Source organism: Mastigoproctus giganteus, chromosome 5 (genome assembly GCF_048544385.1).
Source record: "Mastigoproctus giganteus isolate SK-2022 chromosome 5, ASM4854438v1, whole genome shotgun sequence".
In the NCBI taxonomy this organism is placed as follows: Eukaryota; Metazoa; Arthropoda; class Arachnida; order Uropygi; family Thelyphonidae; genus Mastigoproctus; species Mastigoproctus giganteus.
The window spans coordinates 57704023-57723868 of NC_143579.1; the positions used below are offsets into that span (position 1 = coordinate 57704023).

Sequence of the window (19846 nt, forward strand, 5' to 3'; positions counted from 1 at the left end):
AACCCAAGATTAAAATCTTGACTAAAATTCCTCCTGGATAGAGGACAGGTTTAAGCAGTGCATTTAGCATTAGCAAGGGCACACGATGCAAGAAAGCAAGCTTATATAGCATCAACCAAAAAAACGAAAAAAAAACAAAACACCCTTCTCGTTTCACCCATCCACTCGCTCGAAATATTTGTCTAGTTCTGCCTTGAATCTGTTTAAGCTATCAACTTCTACAATGGCAGATGGAAGTTTGTTCCAGGAATCAACCACCCGCTGGCTAAAGGCAAACTTCCGCACATCTGTCCTACAACTGTCTTTCCTCAGTTTGAATTTATGCCCTCTCAGGTGATTATTCTGAGCAATAGGAAGAATCCATTCAGCATTGAGCATGCTTAGACCATTCAAGGCTTTATACGCCTCAATCAGATCATCTCGCAGGTGCTAGTTTCCAGACACTGCAATTTGCAAAACTTAAGCCTTCCTTCGTAAGAGCAACCCTTTGTTCCATTCACCAGTCTTGTTGCCCTTCTCTGTACTCATTCCAACAGCTCTATATCCTTCTTAAAATGAGGCCTCCAGACCTGCATACAGTAATCAAGGTGTGGCCTGACCATCGCCTTATACAAGGGGATAATCACCTCCTTATCCCTGCTAGAAAAATTCCTGTATATCTTTAACAAGACACCATGAGCTTCTCTTGCAGACCATCTGCACTGCTCAGAAAACTTCATATCTGCCTACACAATTTCCCCCAGGTCCTTTTCACTCTACCACTGTCAGTGTAGTACCACACAGTTGATATGTTACTCTGGGGTTACTGCTTCCCATATGCAGTACTTTACATTTATCAATGTTCAGTTGTCACCTCACAGCCCATCTGCTCAACTTTTCTAGATCCTGTTGCAGCAGCATACTAAATCGAAATCATGACTTGGCAGCAAAGCAAAAGGTGCAAGCTAATGGGAGTGCTGTGGCTCAGGGGGGAACAGAGGGGGTAGTTGCCATCTGAATCGCAGCCTTTTAAAATGCACTGTTTGCTTGATGTTTGTGGAGTAATCGGGTACGGGACATGATATTGCCATGAGGGATGTCTTTGTGTGTGCACGATGCAAGAAGTGTAACGAAATCAGACGTTATGGGCCTATATGAGAGCTTGAAGGACAGGGTGAATGCCCTCGAAGGATCTAGATTGAGGGGCCCATCAAGCTCTCAGCTGCCCACATCAATGCCAGAGCTTGCACATGGTCATTACGCAACAAAGTGGCAACCCCCAAGGCAGAATGTTCTGGTCCCACATAAACTAGTAATTATTGGTGACTCTATTGTCAGGGAAACGGGGAACATGGTATGTAAAAAGGATAGGTGGAACAGGACCAGGGTATGTCTGCCAGGAGCAAAGGTTGATGACGTTGTATAGTGGATATCATCTTTAAAGGGCACAAAAGATGATATAGTTGTACATGTTGGCACTAATGATATTAAAAGTAAGACCGGCAGAATTACTTAACAAGTACAGGTCACTGTTGAAAAAAAGCCGTGAATTAGGGTTGAATTTGAAAGTGTCTGCAATTCTGCCCAGACACAATAGGAGGGAGTATATGATGAGAGCCTTGTTGATCAATTTGGCCTTGGAAAGATTGTGTAAGGCTCAAGGGTTAGAATTTTTTTTCAGCCTGGTCTGTACTTGTTAACAAGAAACCCTTCTACAGGGGTGTGATACACTTAAATAGAAAGGGTGCAAGAATATTTGCTGATGCTATCGTGGCAGTGTTAGATGGGTCGAAAAACTACTAGCTTGGGGGGATACAAGGACTAATAGATTAACAGTAGCCATTGGCAGAGGTGAAAGTGATTCTTGCACTGCTTCTATTGAAATGAGCAGCAGCCTGGAAAACAAAATGCAGGGTATTTCAGAGACTGCTGGGAGTCATTGCGGTACAAGTTAAACACATGGGTTGTGTTAGTGTAGCTAAGAATAGGAACAGGCGCATGTGTACGTGCATGTACACCAATGCTAGGAGTTTGGTAAATGAATTTGAGGTATTGCTCAAAACATCAAAGGCAGATATTGTTGGGATATCAGAGAAGTGGTGTCACACAAATATAAGGAATGCAGAACTGGAATTTTTGGAGTACAATGTGTACAGAAATGATCGACAGGATAGGAAGGGAGGAGGGGTTATGCTATTAGTTAAGAAACACATAAAATCCAAGGAAGTGAAGCCAGACGACATCGATGGACAGGGCAGTGTCGAGTCAGTTTGGTGTGACATAAGCATAGGTAAATCAAAATTGAGAGTAGGAGTGTGCTATAGGCCTAATGACTCCGATGAGTATAATAAGATACTGTACAGGGAAATTGAATGGGCCAGTAAATCAAAGACTTATAATGGGGGATTTTAATTTCCCAGATATTGACTGGAATTTGTGGGTTGGTTACTTGCACACTAGCAAGGCTTTTGTGGATTTATTGGATGATTGTTTTCAACATCAGCATGTTTGGGAGGCAACTAGAGGAAGTAATACTCTTAATCTGATTGTCAATAGTGATTCTTCATGCATTAAAAATCTGCAGATAAAGGAACCACTAGGTGGCAGTGATCAGTGTGCTGAAGTGGGATTTACTCAAAGAGGTAACTACCATCAGGGGTAAAGGGAAAGGTTTTTGCTTTTGTAAAGGTGACTACAATGGTCTGAGACAGTATTTAAATTCTATACAGTGGGACAAACTGATGATGTTACCAAGAGTAAATTCAAAATGGGAAGCATTCAAAGAACTTATCTTGGAAGCTACTAGGCTTTACATACCACCTAAGAAATATTATTCAAGGTTTAGGCCTAAATGGATTTCAGATGAACTAAGGAGACATATGGCAGAGAAGAAAAATGCATGGGATACATATAAATTAATGTGTGACATGGAAGCCTATGATAAATATAAGCTGGTCTGTAACCAAGTCACAATGGAGATTAGGCAGGCAAAGGCAGATTATGAGAAATCCTTGGTAAAAGATGCAAAGAAAAACAGAAAAAGAGTTCTTTACCTATGTAAACTCTAGAAGGAAAGTGATGAATCAGATTGGTCCACTGGATATTGATGGTTCAACAGTTGAGGATCCTACTCAGGTAGCTAACAAACAAAACGAGTATTTTGCATCTACATTCACCCATGAGGAGTCCTTCAGGAAGGGGAATGCCAGAGGTGAAGTAAACTCTGGCAGTGAGCTAGATGATTTTGTAATAACTGAGAGGAAAGTGGAGGAGAAATTAAGGATAAACACAAGAAAGGCACCTGGGGTGGATGGGATCTATCCAGTTATATTATAGGAGGCAGCAAAGGAAGTAAACAAACCCTTAGCCATAATTATGAGAGCTTCTTTGGACTTAGGGGAGGTACCCATAGACTGGAGATGTTCAAATGTGACCCCCAATTCACAAAGCAGGATCAAAGGCTGACACAAGTAATTATAGACCTGTGAGTTTAACTTCTGTTTCAGGAAAATTAATGGAGGCACTGGTTAAAGAAGCACTGCAGGATCATCTAGACACGACTTCAGTTATAGCTTGGACACAGCATAGGTTTGTTAAGGGGAAGTCTTGTCTAACCAATTTGATTGGATACTATGATGCAGTCACAAAAGAACTGGATGCAGGGAATAACTTTTATACTGTTGCACATGGAAGACTGCTGCACAAATTGGAGCAGTGTGGCATTGGAGGAAAATTGCTGCTATGGATAAAGGGATGGTTGAGAGAGAGAAGACAGAGTGGTAATCAATGGACACTGCTCATCGTGGACTAATGTTATTAGTGGAGTCCCTCAGTGTTCGGTGTTGGGTACATTGTTGTTTTCTGTATTTATAAATGATATTGATGATGGTATATCAAGCTTAATGTTGAAGTTTGCAGACAATACGAAGGTTGGCAGGGTTGTTAAGGACACTACTGATGCTATGCTGCTGCTGCTGCTGCAACAGGATCTGAAAAGGTTGAGCAGATGTGCTGAGAGGTGGCAAATGAAGTTTAACATTGACAAATGTAAAGTACTACATATGGGAAACAGTAACCCCAGAGCAACATATCAACTCTGTGGTGCTACACTGACAGTGGTAGAGAATGAAAAGGACCTGGGGGTAATTGTGCAGGCAGATATGAAGTTTTATGAGCAGTGCAGATGGGCTGCAAGAGTAGCCCATGGTGTCTTGTCAATGATATACAGGAATTTTTCTGGCAGGAATAAGGTGATTATTCTTTTGTATAAGGCAATGGTCATGCCACACCTTGAGTACTGTATACAGGTCTGGAGGCATTTCGAGAAGGATGTAGAGCTGCTGATAAGAGTACAGAGAAGGGCAACAAGATTAGTGAATGGAAGAAAGAGGTTCTTATGAAGAAAGGCTTAAGTTTTGCAAATTAGTGTCTGGGGACTAGGCACCGGCGAGGTGAACTGATAGAGGTGTATAAAGTCTTCAATGGTTTGAGTATGCTCAATGCTGATGGGATTCTTCCTCTTGCTCAGAATAATCACCTGAGAGGGCATAAATTCAAATTGAGGAAAGACAGATGTAGGATAGATGTGTGGAAATTTGCCTTTAGCCTGCAGGTAGTTGGTTGGTAGGTGGAACAGACTTTCATCCGTTGTTGTGGAAGTTGATAGCCTAAATAAATTTAAGGCTCTGCTGGACAGGTATTTTGAACGAACGGAGGGGTGAAATGGGGGTGGTGTTTTTTTTTTTTTTGGTTTTTTTGGCTGATGCTGCATAAGCTTGCTTTCTTGCATCATATGCCTCTACTAATGCTAACTGCCAGTAGTCCCGGATATCCCCATTGCCTTGCTTTCCAGGCTGCTGCTCAATTGCATTTCGTTCGAAGCAGTGCAAGAATCACTTTCACCTCTGCCAGTGGCTACTGTTAATCTATTAGTCAGTGTATCCCTCCATGCTAGCAGTTTTCTGCCCCACCTAACTCTGCCTTGATAGCATCAGCAAATATTCTTGCACCCTTTCTATTTAAGTGTATCCCATCCCTGTAGTAGCAGTCTCTGCTGTTAACAAGTACAGACCAGGCTAAGAAAAATTCTACCCCTTGAGCCTTGCACAATCTCTCCATCCCAATTTGATTGGTAAGGATCTCATCATATACTCCCTCCTATCGTGTCTGGGCAGATTTGCGGACACTTTCAAATTCAACCTTAACTCATGGCTTTTTTTTTTTTTTTTTTTCAACATTGACCTGTACTTTTTAAGTGATTTTGCTGGTCTCCTACTCTTAATATCATTAGTGCCAACGTGTACAATAATATCACCCTTTCTGCCCTTAAAAGATGATATCTGCTCTATAACATCAACCTTTTCCCTTGGCAGACATACCCTGGTCCTGTTCCACCTATCTTTTTGCACAATGTTCCCTGTTCCCCTGATAATAGTCACTGACAACTAGTTCCTTTGGGACCAGTGCATTCTGCTTTGGGGGTTGCCACTGTGTTGCATGATGTTCAAGTGTAAGCTCTGGCATTGATGTGGGCAGTTGAGAGCTTGATGGGCCCCTCAATTTAAATCATTCAAGGGCATCTACCCTGTCCTTCAAGCTCTCATATAGGTCCATAACAACGCTGAGTTGGTGCCTGATTTCCACACACACACACACACACATTCCCCTTGGCAATACCATATCCTGTTCCTGATTGCTCCACAAACATCAAACAAGCAATGCATTTCAAAAGGCTGTGATTCAGAGGACAACCACCCCCACCTCAGATAATGTTAAGTTTGTAAAAACTAGGTTGTTATGTGTATTTAGTTAAAAAAAAAAAAAAAGTAAAATTTAATTGACAGCGAAATTTAATAAGATTAGTAAATTTTACTGATTAATTGATACTACTCTACTCACTATCCAGTTTTCCGTTAAACCTTACGCTATCTAGTTCGGGTAGACATTGTATCTTATAAATAAATGGTGGCAAGTTAAGAGCGGTAAATCTACGGACACTAATATTAATTACTTTCAAAATCGTGCTATCTAAATTCAAAATAAACCACGCTTGACTAGGTCTATAAGCTACTTATAGAAAATAATTTAATCTAACAATTAAGTCAATAAACCAGCTAAATATAATTAAAAACTTAGCATTTGCGGGAGATGCAAAACTTATCCAACATGTGGATTAGATACCCTTACTGATACTAAGTAATAACCTACAAAATCTCTATCTAAGTTCAAATTAAACTAAAGTATTGTTACTAGGGATATAAAGCAACTCTAGAAAATAAATTAATATGCCAGTTTAAGTCAATAAATAGAAAAAATTTAAGAAAACTTCCCTATTAGCTGGAGCCGTAAAAACTTCACCTGTTCACATGTACTCTCGCACGATCTTTTAAGAGATCACATGCAAGATCTCTTAAAAGATCTTACTTCCTGGATATATTTGGTTAATTCTGTTACATTATTTACTGACACCAGTAAGTTCTGTTATTAGCGTTAATAAATTTGCTGTTAAGTGTGCATTAGTCTTGTAACATTTATTCTTATCACAGATAGCATTTGGCTGTTGCTTACTTGATTGACTAAAATGTTTGCCAAAGCTCTATACATTTTAGAAACAGCTAAGACTAAAACTGAGATTTTATTTTGGTTACTTATAATACAGTTGTTCTTAGGATATCTTGAATAATTGAGGGTTTTACTGCATTTATATTGTGTGCATACTTTTGTATAGAATTATTAGGTAACTTTTTTTCTGTTTACATGTAGGTCATGGGTGCCTGTTGTGAAAATGTAGTAGGTTATATGCCAGTTCCAGTTGGCATTGCTGGGCCTCTTCTTTTGGATGGAAAAAATTACTTTGTTCCTATGGCAACAACTGAGGGGTGTTTAGTGGCGAGTACTAACAGAGGCTGTAGAGCAATATCAGTGAGTATCTTTACCTAAATGGTATCTGTAAGTGACTATAGTTAATAAGAATGTATAACAACTTTATTTTTGGTTTCTTGTATATAATATTTCTCCAATTGCAACACTACAGCTGTCATAAAATTTTAGGACAGGAAAGGAAGTGCCTTTCAATTAAATGTTTTGTATTGGGCAGTCATTTTCTGCATGAACAGATCTACCAATACCATAACTGACAATATAGCTTTGCTATATATGGGTGAAACATAGCTGCATAATCTTTTCTACATATCTTTTAACACATTCACTTTGTAATCACTTAATTTGTATATAAATTATTATTTTGACTGTGACTATGACATCTTATGCCCATTGCTAATGAGAAGATATTTTGATATTCCAATTTTATCATAGTTTTCTATAAGTACGTTAATAATTTTGAGTGAAATAAATAGATATGAACTTACAGAAAAGAGGCATGAACGGACTTAGCACTTCTCTTGCTAAAATGTTCCTTCTCTTTTTGAAAGGTATTTTAACTACGTTAAAATAAAATAAACAATATTATTTTGTCATTTTAGAAGGCATTCTGAAATATACCGAAGAATTCAACTGAAGCCTGCATTAGATTAGTGGGGGGGAAAAAAACAACTGGATCTAGGTTTTCTTTGTTTTGCAAGATAATAACACTTTTTTGAAAAAATTTATGTTCTCGGTGATACAGTGCTAAGACCAAGAAAATTTTTTTTTTTTTTTTTGTTCTATTGCAAGATCATGACCATAATCAAAAGGTCAGGTGAGAGTACAGAGTTTTACCCAATAACACATTGTAATGTTCTTGTGGCCTCTGTCCTGTAAACCACTCACCCTAGTGGCCGTCTCAGAGTACAAACAGAAAATTCATATCCTGGCTTCCTTCTTCATGATGGTAAATCCTGGCTTCCTTCTTCATGATGGTAATTTATGCACACACAGTAAGCTCCCAATTTGTTTGTCTGATTTTAAGAACAAAAATTTTTGAAACTGAACATTCACTTCACAAACTCATCTTGATCTTATGAACTCATCTGTGACAGCCATCACCATTTGAAGTAAAATATGAAAATGAGTAAGAATGGCATTTTCTCTATTCTGTACTGAATTTAATATATTGAGCAGTTTAACATATAGTTTAATATAGTGCACTTTTCTAAGTGTATTTTTGATAAAATATACTGTTAAGCACACATAAAGAGTGAAAATCAACAACAGTATTTGCTATTAGATAAAAGTAATTTCTCATTTTTCTCTTAGAATAGCTTAATTTATTGTCCAGGGAAATTGTTTGATATTCTTTCCCAAATCATTTTATATTTCGAATGATAAATAAGCAGATTTTTGATACAGTCAGTTCTGCTATAATGCGGCACATGTTCCTAAAAATCTTCAAATTATGTTATTTCGTGCATTAAAAACAACAGGAGTTATGGGAAAAATAGGGAATAGGGGCTGAGCACTCAAAAAAAATAAATAAATAAAATGTTCAATCTGTTAAGTAAAACACTAAAAACAAAGTTAGAAACCCAATAAAATTGCTAACACTGGTTTAAACATCTTAAATTTCTAATAAATAAATATTATAGTAAATATAGCACTGTAATATATACATACTAATTTATTTCTGTTCACTGACTTTTTTTTTTTTTGGATTGTAAATTTAAAACAGTAAAAAAGATAAGCAATCAATAACGAGGAATGCGGCATGCACAAATTTCACAAGTGAGATCGCAGTAACAATCTCGCATGTTAAAAATAGGAATGAAGAGAAGATTCTGAAAATTTGTTTTTATATGATTGGAGATTTCATGGAAGGGGAAACTCATTTTACCATAATAACATAAACTTACAGAATTCCAGTATTATTGCAAATACAATAAGATAAGAGTTTACTACTCATTTATAATTAGATTGCATTAATAGAAAAGCCCAATAAACCAGGAACTGCAAATGTTTTTATTGTTTTATGGTAGTGACCTACAGAAATGTGCTGCTCTGCTCATGCTATCCTGCCTCACAAAATTTCTTGCCAAACTTTGGGAGGTGCATTATGACCATAGAAGCCAATGCGCCAACAAACAACAACACAATTTCCGTTCAAACAGAAAAATGTGAGAGCCTGAAAAAACATGAGTTGGCCTTCAGTATCACCTGTTGTCTTGTGAATGCAGTGAATGACAACGGTGTCTTCAACCAATACAACTACAGTAAGTGGTAACTACAGCTCTCACACATTTGATGTTTCATTTTTTTAAGCTTTGTAAACTTTCATGTATTGCTGTGCAGCTTGCTACATTCAGCTTGATGCCGAGTTTTGCATTCACCTGGTGTTACTCGCATACAAAATCGCGCATTATTTGGTTTTTAGGAGCATTAGCAACTAAGGCCATATTGCCTCGGGGATATGCGGTGGTCATTCCCTGACCTTCTTGCATCCTCCGTATTTGATGGTCACGGGCTCGAACACCGGTCTAAATCAAAGAAGCATGTGCTAAGCACTGCTGCTCCTGGCTACGGAGGCGCCTAATATATGATGTGAAGGGTTTCCATTAAGTTAGTAATGGGTGCAATTTGACTTATAGCAGGGTGGTTAAAGCTTAATCAATTAAGCATAAGATAAAAAAAAGTAACTCCTGCAGTTGTTTTTTATTTGAATTATACAGTAATAGCTGTTTTCTGTATATAACTCCCAAGCTGAGATGCTGCTTTACAGTTGGCATTGTTTTTTTGTTTTTTTTCCCGTGTTTATTAAACAAAAATGTTTACTCATCTACTTTATTAGTTCATAAGTAAGTATTGCTCCTCAAATGCAATCCACCTCTATTGTATTTTGCAATAAAGATATTTTAAAATCTTATTGTTAAATAAAACTTTAAATTTTGTTTGTAGGACATTTATCTTATAAATCTTTTGGTCATTCCAATTGCCATGCATCTTTGTGAGTTAATGTTTTATTTTATTATTATTATTTTTTTTTTTTTTTTTTGTGGAACAAGTCTTCCTGTTATGCCATTATATATTTGGGCAAATCACTCCCAATTTATGAATTTTTGCTTTGCAAACTACTCTCAGGAGGTTATTTTATGTGTTATTCATTGTACAATGAATAGCACATTTATTTAGTCAATTTTACATAAGGCATATTTTTTATATGATTTATATATTTTCCTTAGATGTGATTTTTATGCAAACTATTGGAGATATATATATATTTTTTTTTTTTTTTTAACAGTTATCAGGAGGAATAAAAAGTGAAGTTGTTGGAGATGGCATGACACGAGGACCTGTAATAAGATTTCCTTCTGTGAGAGAAGCAGCGTATGTATTCGTTCCTTGTAAATAATCAAAAAAATATCAATTAACAGAATATATTTTTAACCTTTTCATGAATTTGTGTTTGGGCTCCTGTGAGTACGTACATAGATCTAAATTTTTTTTAAGTAATTTCAAATAATATCTGTTCACATATGAATTGTCTTGAATTCCTCATTAATTTGAAGTTGAAAGGACCAAAATATGTTCATTTCGATTTAAAGGGGTTTGAAGGATACATACAAGTAAAAAACTTGTCAGTATTAATTAATCAAAAGAAATTTGTAATCATTCTTTTTAACAAAGCAAAAGTTTCCTAATTCTTATTTTTTAAAGTAGACATTTGTGAAATTATCCTAGGGGCTCACATCTGGTGAGTATGGGCTTGGCACACCCAGGATCCTGAGCTGGATATCATCATTCTTCTCTTTCTTGGTGATTCTCTCTCTGTCTCAGGGTAACTTGGGAATTTTTTATTTATTTTTTTTTTTGGCTGGTGCAGCATAAGCCTCGAGCTTCCTTGCACCATATAGATAATAATAATATATGGATAATGGGGTTAATTTAGTCAATGCATGAAAGATAATTGTGATGTGAAAAAATTTAATGAATTTCTCTCACATGAAATTTGAATGTTGGAGGTTTATATACATTTTTGTCTTTTAATTGGGCTTAAGAAAGTACTATTGAGAGAGAGAGAAAAAAAAAAAAAAAAAAGCTTCTGAAGCTGTTTCATGATTAAACTCTTCCATAAATAGCAACATAATTTATGTACATAAAAAAATGGATTTAATTCCACACAACTGAGGTAAAATTTTGCCATAATTTAACATTATTTTTAAAACTCGGCATACGCACACTGTGCTATCTCTCGGCTGTTCTAATGTCAAACTAATCATTGCTTTGCTCAGGCTGTGACTAGTATACATAGTTGTAATCACAGTAGTTGAGTGCTACATTATGAAGTTTTTGGAAGAATGAGTGGCAGTGCTAGAAGAGATAAGTATCAACTTTTTTGCATGGATTACAAGTATTAAACAGCAAATAGTATCCCAAAATGTGGACACTTTGTCTGTAGATGGTATGTGCAATTCTACATAATAAATGACAACTCTTGTTTTAATGTACAGCTTGTATACATTGGGCTGCATGACTATTATGGTGACAGAAGCGAAACTCTGTAACCTTCATTATTGCATGCAAGAAATTTAAAAAGATTTTGCATTCCTGATTGTGAATTCCTTAAGAAGAATTAATTTTTTTTTAAATCCTCCAATTGGAAAGTTTCCCCATAGTTTAAACAAAGTGGATTAAATTTGCATCCATAATACAAGTTAGTTATATGAATTCTCCATGATTTTGCATGCAGTTCTTAGGAAAGTGAATAAAAATATAAAATTTAAAGATTCTGCATACTGAATAACAATACCAAATTTTGCAAGACACTAGCAAATTTTCATTGCAAGTGTTTGTGTGTGGGGTTTTGGCAATCTCTTTGAATTTACAAGCTATTCAAAAGTTACCAGACCCATTTCAGATTTCAACTTTCATTGTAGATGTATTTTAAACAATCCTTGCTAAATTGCACATAAAATCCTATATTGTTGGTTGGGTAATGTTGGCAACTTCAAAATACATATTTCAAATAATATGATATCAAATTAATGAGGATATACTGTATATAAATAGATGCAGAGGATATTATTGCTTCAGAAAAATAAATGTTTATTTTTTTATCCACATTTAATGAATTTTTTTCACGGTGATAGATAAATAATATTCACAAGTGTATAATTAACATGTTAATTTAGTCAATGTGAGAAAAGATAACAGTTGCTGTTGAAAAATTCAATAAATTTCTTGCATATGATAACAAGATTGCCAAGTTTTTTTGTTTTTGCTGCCATTAGTAGTCATGCAGTTTGATGTATACAAGCTGTATGTTATAATAAATTAAAATAAGCGTTATACTGTTTATTATGTATAATTGTGAACAGCTGTGAGAGAGAGAGAAAGAGAGAGATAATATTTGTAATCCTTACAAATAAAGGGTGAGATTTCTCTTTTTTTTTCTTTGCTTTTAGTAAACTTCATAATTAAGAACGAATTGTTTTTTGCTAATTATACTGTGAGCCAGTGACTAGCTTGACATCACTTTAGGATAGTTGTGAATATGCCCAGTGTCTGGGTGCAGTTTAAAAAAAAATTGATTATGAAATTAAATGGTGTGTGTAAATAAGTTGCTATTTACAGAAATGATTAACTATGGAAACTGCATGAAAGGAAATTATTATATGCAGCTATATACTAAAATTAATAATGTACAAAAAAAATCTATTTTCTGGACATTAAATTGTTCGACTTGAATGTGGAAGTGATGAAACTTTTGGTAAAATCTAAATATGTAATGCTGCTAAACACTGTGGGAAGTTTAGTTCCCACTTAGTGGGAACCAAACTACCACATAAGGCAATGGTGTCCAACCTTTTCTAGTACAAGGGCCATATTGGAAGTTATTTGTTTCGTGGGCCACACTGAGTGATTCGAGAAAAATTAGTGTTACATTTTTCCCTATCCTGTTACATGTAAAAGGAAGTTTGTTTTCATGTTACCGTGTTTTATTTTCAGGCTACTGTATATATAAAAAATGGAAATTCCCAACACTTATGTGCAACAATTGTTACTTTAGTAGTAATGTTTTTGGAATAAGAACAACAAATTAAGTGTATTAACATAGTTTATTAAGCATAAATTTATTATTCGAGTATATTAGGGGGCTTTGCCCCCTGCTGGCTGCACTCTCTTCTTTTGATAAAATAAAATAAAATACAGTGGCGTAACTATCATGTAGGCAGGCAAGGCAATTGCCTCTGGGCCCAGGCCCTTTAGGGGCCGAACATCTTTGGCTGTCTCCTGTTTTTGCAATTTTCATTAAGTAGGGGCCCGAACATGTTATTTGCCTCCAGGCCCTAAAAAGAGTAGCTACACTACTGATAAAATACTTACAGGTGCTTTCGACTCTCTCTCTTCCTCAGCTATGAATACATAAATACGTTACATATGGAAATCACGAATGGTACCATGTGGTCATGTTAGATAAAGTGCATGCACAAGGTTTATTTAGCATGAACACACTTAAACAGAAGTTTGTTTTACCACAGTAAAACAAGCTTCCGTTACGTATTTTAGTATTTGTTGTGTATTTGCACGTAATCTGCATTCCTCTTCTCCCATTGGCTGAATAAATGTCACTAGGAGGGAAAAATTTTTTATTGTATATAAATATAAAAAAAACTAAATTCCAAATAACAAATGCTTAATGTACGGTACTCACCTTATACAACTTGCAATAGTTATTAGAGTGAATTGATGGCTAAATTTTGAGTTGAATAATTTAAATTAATAGATTAAAAAGTGAGATAAAAAATTAATTAATTTAATTTTGTCCAGTTTTAGAACAGGACAACCTAGCACAGAGCTCACAATACATGCCCATACTCACAATCACACCCCCTAGTTGATTCTGCCATTACTATAGTTAAACGTAGCCAGGTGGGAAGGAGCAGCAGTGCGTAGCACACGCTTCTTGATTAGACCGGAGTTCGAGCCCATCACCACCAAATACGGAGGATGCGGAAAGGTCAGGGAATGACCACCGCATATCCCGGAGCAATATGGCCTTAGTTGCTAATGCTCCTAAAAACAAAAATAACAAACAATAACATAACTATAGTTAAACTAAAAACCAGCTACAAAATTCTCCAATATGAGGCTCTCATTATTGACTGGTTCTGTCACCACTCTAAACTTAACATTATAAATGCAAAACTCCCCTTCAGTCTTTCCCCGGTCTGGAATCTCTCACATTTGAGATTCCCACATGTTCCAAAGAGCATCATGGGAGTATAGATATTTCTTTTAAATACAGCACGCGTTCGCTCTCTACTCAACTTTGCCAACTGAAGATGTTTTTAACTAAATTAAACATAAACGAAAGTCCATCGTTATGATTATTGGCCTTATCAGTTTTATATTACAGTTAGTCCTCTTATAGCACGATAGTTGTGTTCCTAGAAACCCTTGTGCAATGCAAAATCGTGCAATATAAACAACAGGCCCTATGGGGAAAAATAGGATTAGGTGCCGGCCACCCAAGATTGATCACACATTTGTAATCAAAACATTACCAAACACAATAAATAATCGCAATAAAATACTTGTGTTTTATTACGACTATTACGTAATAAAATATTGCTAATGCTTTTGCTTCTATCATAAGCAAACTTGTTTTTTGTTTGGTTTTCTATCCAAACAGATGACAGCTGTTCCATCTCTTCCAATTCTTTGTGTCTTAATCTAATGGATTTTAATTACTTTGAGTTGTTCCTGCTATGAAAGTTGTTTTTATTTTCTCTGCATTCTTTGTAATTCTCAGCATTGCCTCATTTAGGTCTCTCATTTCATTTCTTTCATTTCGCTCAAAGCGTTTCACAATTTCATATTTTTTCTCTATCAACAGAGGCGTACTGGCCATAAGCCTTACTGGGGAAACCCGGGTGGGCCGGAGGCTGGTGTGATTTTCGCCATAAACTATAGTATGAGGCCACTAAGAATTTTTGACCCAGTCTGCCTCTGTTTATTGATATTGCTTTTATTTTTCTCTGTGAATCTGCAGTGTCTTCACCAGGACGCTTTCTTTTCACACCTTTTAAGTATTTTGCTCATTTTTAGGAAATAAAGCACAATTACAAAACGAGGAGGTACGCTTGATGCACACAAACAAAGCTGAGTGCGTGTAGCAACTGAATAAACAACACCATAAAGGCAGAGATACACTATTAACACCTCACATTTTACTAAAGCACATTTCTAGGGATTAATACCATAAAACAATAAAAACAATTTCCAGTTGCGTTTCTACTAGCGGAATCTTTAATAAACTCGATCTAATTGCATTTGCGATTATAACGATAGCTGGAATTGTGTTGGTTTTTACGTTATTATGGTGAAATGGGTTTTCCCTTCACTGATATAAATACATTGTCAGAATCTTCTCTTCATTCCTATCGTGTTGCATTCGGTTGGGGGTGATTCTGCATTCGACTGCCATTTTTTGTAAACACAAAGGCGAATTTGGTTCATGTTATATAAGATATCGTTCCCCCATTTATAAATCGTGTATGATCGAATTTGTGTAGTGTAAACACGTGTTATACGAGGACTGACTGTACTCAGTTTTTTAATTAATTATCCTTCATGACAACCAGGGATGGAGGTGTGCACTTCTGCCTCCTTGCGCTTATTTTAAATTCTGTCAAATTAAATTATTTTATTTTTTATATCGCTTTTTAATTTATTAATTTAAATTATTCAATCCAAAATTTTAGCAATCAATTCACCCTAATAACTATTGCAGATGGTATAAGGTGAGTACCGTACATTAAGCATTTGCTATTTGGAATTTAGTCTAACAATCACAGTATTTTAAGAATTCTATAATTTCTCATATATAAGTAATAAGTAAAAATTAGTAAAAAAAATTCATAAAATTTTTATTGAGTTCTCATCCAACATGCTATGCCCAACTTCTTTTCCTGTTTTTTGTCTGTTGTTGAATGTTCCAGGGAAATTAATGGAGGCACTGGTTAAAGAAGCATTGCAGGATAATCTAGACAAGACTTCAGTTACAGCTCAGACACAGCATGGGTTTGTTAAGGGGAAGTCTTGTCTGACCAATTTGATTGGATACTATGATGTAGTCACAAAGGAACTGGATGCAAAGAATAATTTTGATATCATATATTTGGATCTTACAAAGGCTTTTGATACTGTTGCACATGGAAGACTGTTGCATAAATTGGGGTAGCATGGCCAATTGCTGCTATGGATAAAGGGGTGGTTGAGTGGGAGAAGACAGAGTGGTAATCAGTGGACACTGCTCTTCATGGACTAATGTTATTAGTGTAGTCTCCCAGTGTTCAGTCCATTGTTGTTTTCTGTATTCATTAATGATATTGATGATGGTATATCAGGCTTAATGTCCAAGTTTGCAGACGATACGAAGATCGGCAGGGTTGTTAATGACACTAATGACAGTATACTGCTGTAACAGGATCTAGAAAAGTTGAGTAGATGGGCTGAGAGGTGGAAATTGAACTTTAAAATTGACAAATGTAAAGTACTGCATATGGGAAGCAGTAATCCCAGAGTAATATATGAACTGTGTGGTACCACACTGACAGTGGTAGAGTGAAAAGGACCTTGGGGTAATTGTGCAGGAATGAAGTTTTTCTGAGCAGTGCAGATGGTCTGCAAGAGAAGCTCATGGTGTCTTGTTAAAGATATACAGGAATTTTTCTAGCAGGGATAAGGAGGTGATTATCCCCTTGTATAAGGCGATGGTCAGGCCACACCTTGATTACTGTATGCAGGTCTTGAGGCCTCATTTTAAGAAGGATATAGAGCTGTTGGAATGAGTACAGAGAAGGGCAACAAGACTGGTGAATGGAACAAAGGGTTGCTCTTACGAAGGAAGGCTTAAGTTTTGCAAATTGCAGTGTCTGGAAACTAGCACCTGCGAGATGATCTGATTGAGGCGTATAAAGCCTTGAATGGTCTAAGCATGCTCAATGCTGAATGGATTCTTCCTATTGCTCAGAATAATCACCTGAGAGGGCATAAATTCAAACTGAGGAAAGACAGTTGTAGGACAGATGTGCGGAAGTTTGCCTTTAGCCAGCGGGTGGTTGATTCCTGGAACAAACTTCCATCTGCCATTGTAGAAGTTGATAGCTTAAACAGATTTAAAGCAGAACTAGACAAACATTTGGAGCAAGTGGATGGGTGAAATGAGAAGGGTGTTTTTTTTTTTTCATTTTTTTGGTGATGCTATATAAGCTTTCTTTCTTGCATCATGTGCCCATGCTAATAAGGGGAAGAAAATTAAAAGTTAAAATATTTGATATATAATACAGGTATTTCATCAGGTGACTACACCTGATCATGAATCAGTAAACTGTTTCTATGCTTACATAGAAACAGTTTATTTCTATGAAAAAATATATTAACGGGAAACTCTAGAGTGCACGAAAAAAAAAAAAAAATTGCTAAAAAAGGAGGGTGAAAGCAGTAAAATCTTCCATAAAAATAGGTATGGTAGTCCCAACACAGTGTTCGCAATAAAATTAAGTTAATTTCATAAGAAATTAATCTAATTTTATTTACAGGGGTATACCAGAAGACTAAAAGTGGAATAAGAGTACCTATACACAAAAAAAGAGAGAGAAAATTGTCATAATTATAGACCTGTTACCCTTTTAAATCATATATAAGAATCTTACAAAATAAGAGTCTTAAAATACATGAAGAAACAGTAGTGGAGGAGAACAAGCAGGATTTAGAAAAGACAGATCAACAATTGACCAAATATTTACACTAAACATCATTGCAGAAAAATATTGGAATCAGAAGAAACCTCTTTATCTGTGCTTCATTGATTTCAAGCAGGCATTATATTGATATGGGGAAAAGGAGATGTCCTTTATGCCCATATCTATTTAATATCTACCTGGAAGAGCTAATGAAATCAGTTGAAGAAAAAGAGACACAATAATAAATGGAAAAAAATATAAACCACATAAAATATGCAGATGATATTGTGATTTTAACAAACAAAGAACAACCCAATGAAATATTAACAAACATCAATAAAGTAAGCAACAATTATGGAATTATTTTTAATATAAATAAAACCAAAGTAACCAACTTTCCTGTGATTATGAGGCCAATAGAAATGCTTTACATTCAAAATTTTTCAGTTTTGGTTATCAAAATTGGACAGAAGAATGGCTTCAGAAAAAATGAACATTTTGATGATTCTAGACTGCTGTACAGCACATTCTGCCGAGACACTTCAGTTGACAAATATGAGACTGTTGTTTTTACCCCAATACCACCAGTTTAATGCAACCACTGGATCAAGGCGTTATTTATAACCTCAAGAGAGCATATAGAGCCCACCTGATAAGGTACTCGATTCGCAACATAGAAGGAGGGAACAATTTGCAGCCAACTTGGAATGTCTCGGATGCTATCCGTAATCTTTTTATTGTTTGGGAAATTATTACATCAAGTGCAATAATCAACTGCTTCAGAAAGAGTGGCTTTGGAGAGAACATCATCGAAAAACATGGCCCAGCAGACGAATGTAATAGCAACAGTGAGAAATGGAGGAATTTGAAGGAGCATATGGATTTTGTTGGCAAATTTGAAGAGTTTGTAAAAGTGAATTATGAAGTTGGTACCACTGCAATGCCAACACCAGAAGAGCTGCTGGGTACCAAACAAAACAATGATGTTTTTGTTACCAGTGACAGCAAAAGTGAAGAAGCCCACTCACTGCTATCTAAAAGATGCCCAAAATGTGCATTGAACATAATAGAAAATGTGTTGGCCCGTAGTAATGTTGATAAAGAAACAACTATTGCATTTGATAATTTCTGTGCTGTAGTTAAAAATGCATATAGGACAAAAACTGTGCAGACAACATTGGATTCTTTCTTTAAATTAGATTAATTTATTAAAAAGTTAATGGTTTGTATGGCTCCTCTTATATTAAGATTGTAATTCTTTTTACTGTGATACTAAAATATTGTATATCAAAATATATACTATACTGTACAATATTTTCATTTCCGTTAATATCGCTTTTCTTTAGTTTATCTTACAAATAAAATAAAATCTTTAAAAAATGCTATTCCTATTACTGTATTGTTAGATGAAGGCTTTTGTTTTTATTTTATTAATTTATTTTTGATATTATTATTTATTATTACCCCACATTGGGGTAATAATAAATAATAATATCAAAAATAAATTAATAAAATGTTGACACTTTTGGGGGGACCTTGTTACTACAAACCTCGTTATTATAAAACGTGAAAATTTAGGTCCCTTGAACTTTGTATTAACGATATTTCATGTAGTGGGTTGGAAATATAGAAATAATTTAGTATGCAAAATTAGATAAAGAAGCAGGCAGTTTTTTTTTTTTAATGCACTCTTGTTTCCTTTTAATATTTTTCTTCTATAACTATATGTAAGCATAGAAATGCAGTTTATTGATAATGATCAGGTGTAGTCCCCTGATTGAAATTACCTACATTATGCTATCAATTCTTTTATAGCATGCATCAAATATTGTAACTTATTTTTCTTCCCCTTATATTTAGGTTTTTTAACATCAAATTTTTTCCTTATTTTCTTTCCTTCTAATTGGCTTATTAATTCAGCCTTTAATTTCTTAGAATTCACTGTATCATCTAAGTTTTTTTCACATTCTTTCCCTATCACTACTTTTTTCTCAGACTTTATTACTTCAACCTTATATAATATCAAATCCTTAACTCAAATATTTCTAGGCAAGGATGAATAATTATTGATCAACCCTGTTATTAGTTTTGTGCTCTTTGGATGCTACTCTCATTAAATTCTCTTGAGTGAGATGAGCCAGTGTTTCACTTTTATCACAGTAAGAATAAATATTGATGAAGTGGACTTCATAAAAAGTCTTGCATAAAAATTTGTTCTTCTTTGCATTTTATAGCCTTACTGCAAAGTA

The 19846-nt window shown here is 35.4% G+C and overlaps 1 protein-coding gene across 2 annotated transcripts in view; it reads left to right on the forward strand.

The window, feature by feature from the left end:
• Positions 1-19846, forward strand: part of Hmgcr (HMG coenzyme A reductase) — a 183699-nt gene that overhangs the window by 130714 nt on the left and 33139 nt on the right. For both annotated transcript variants that reach the window (XM_090373218.1, XM_090373217.1), the window contains exons 13-14: positions 6742-6900; positions 10148-10233. In XM_090373218.1, coding sequence (XP_090229344.1) covers positions 6742-6900; positions 10148-10233 — 245 coding nt within the window. The remainder of the gene's footprint in view (positions 1-6741; positions 6901-10147; positions 10234-19846) is intronic.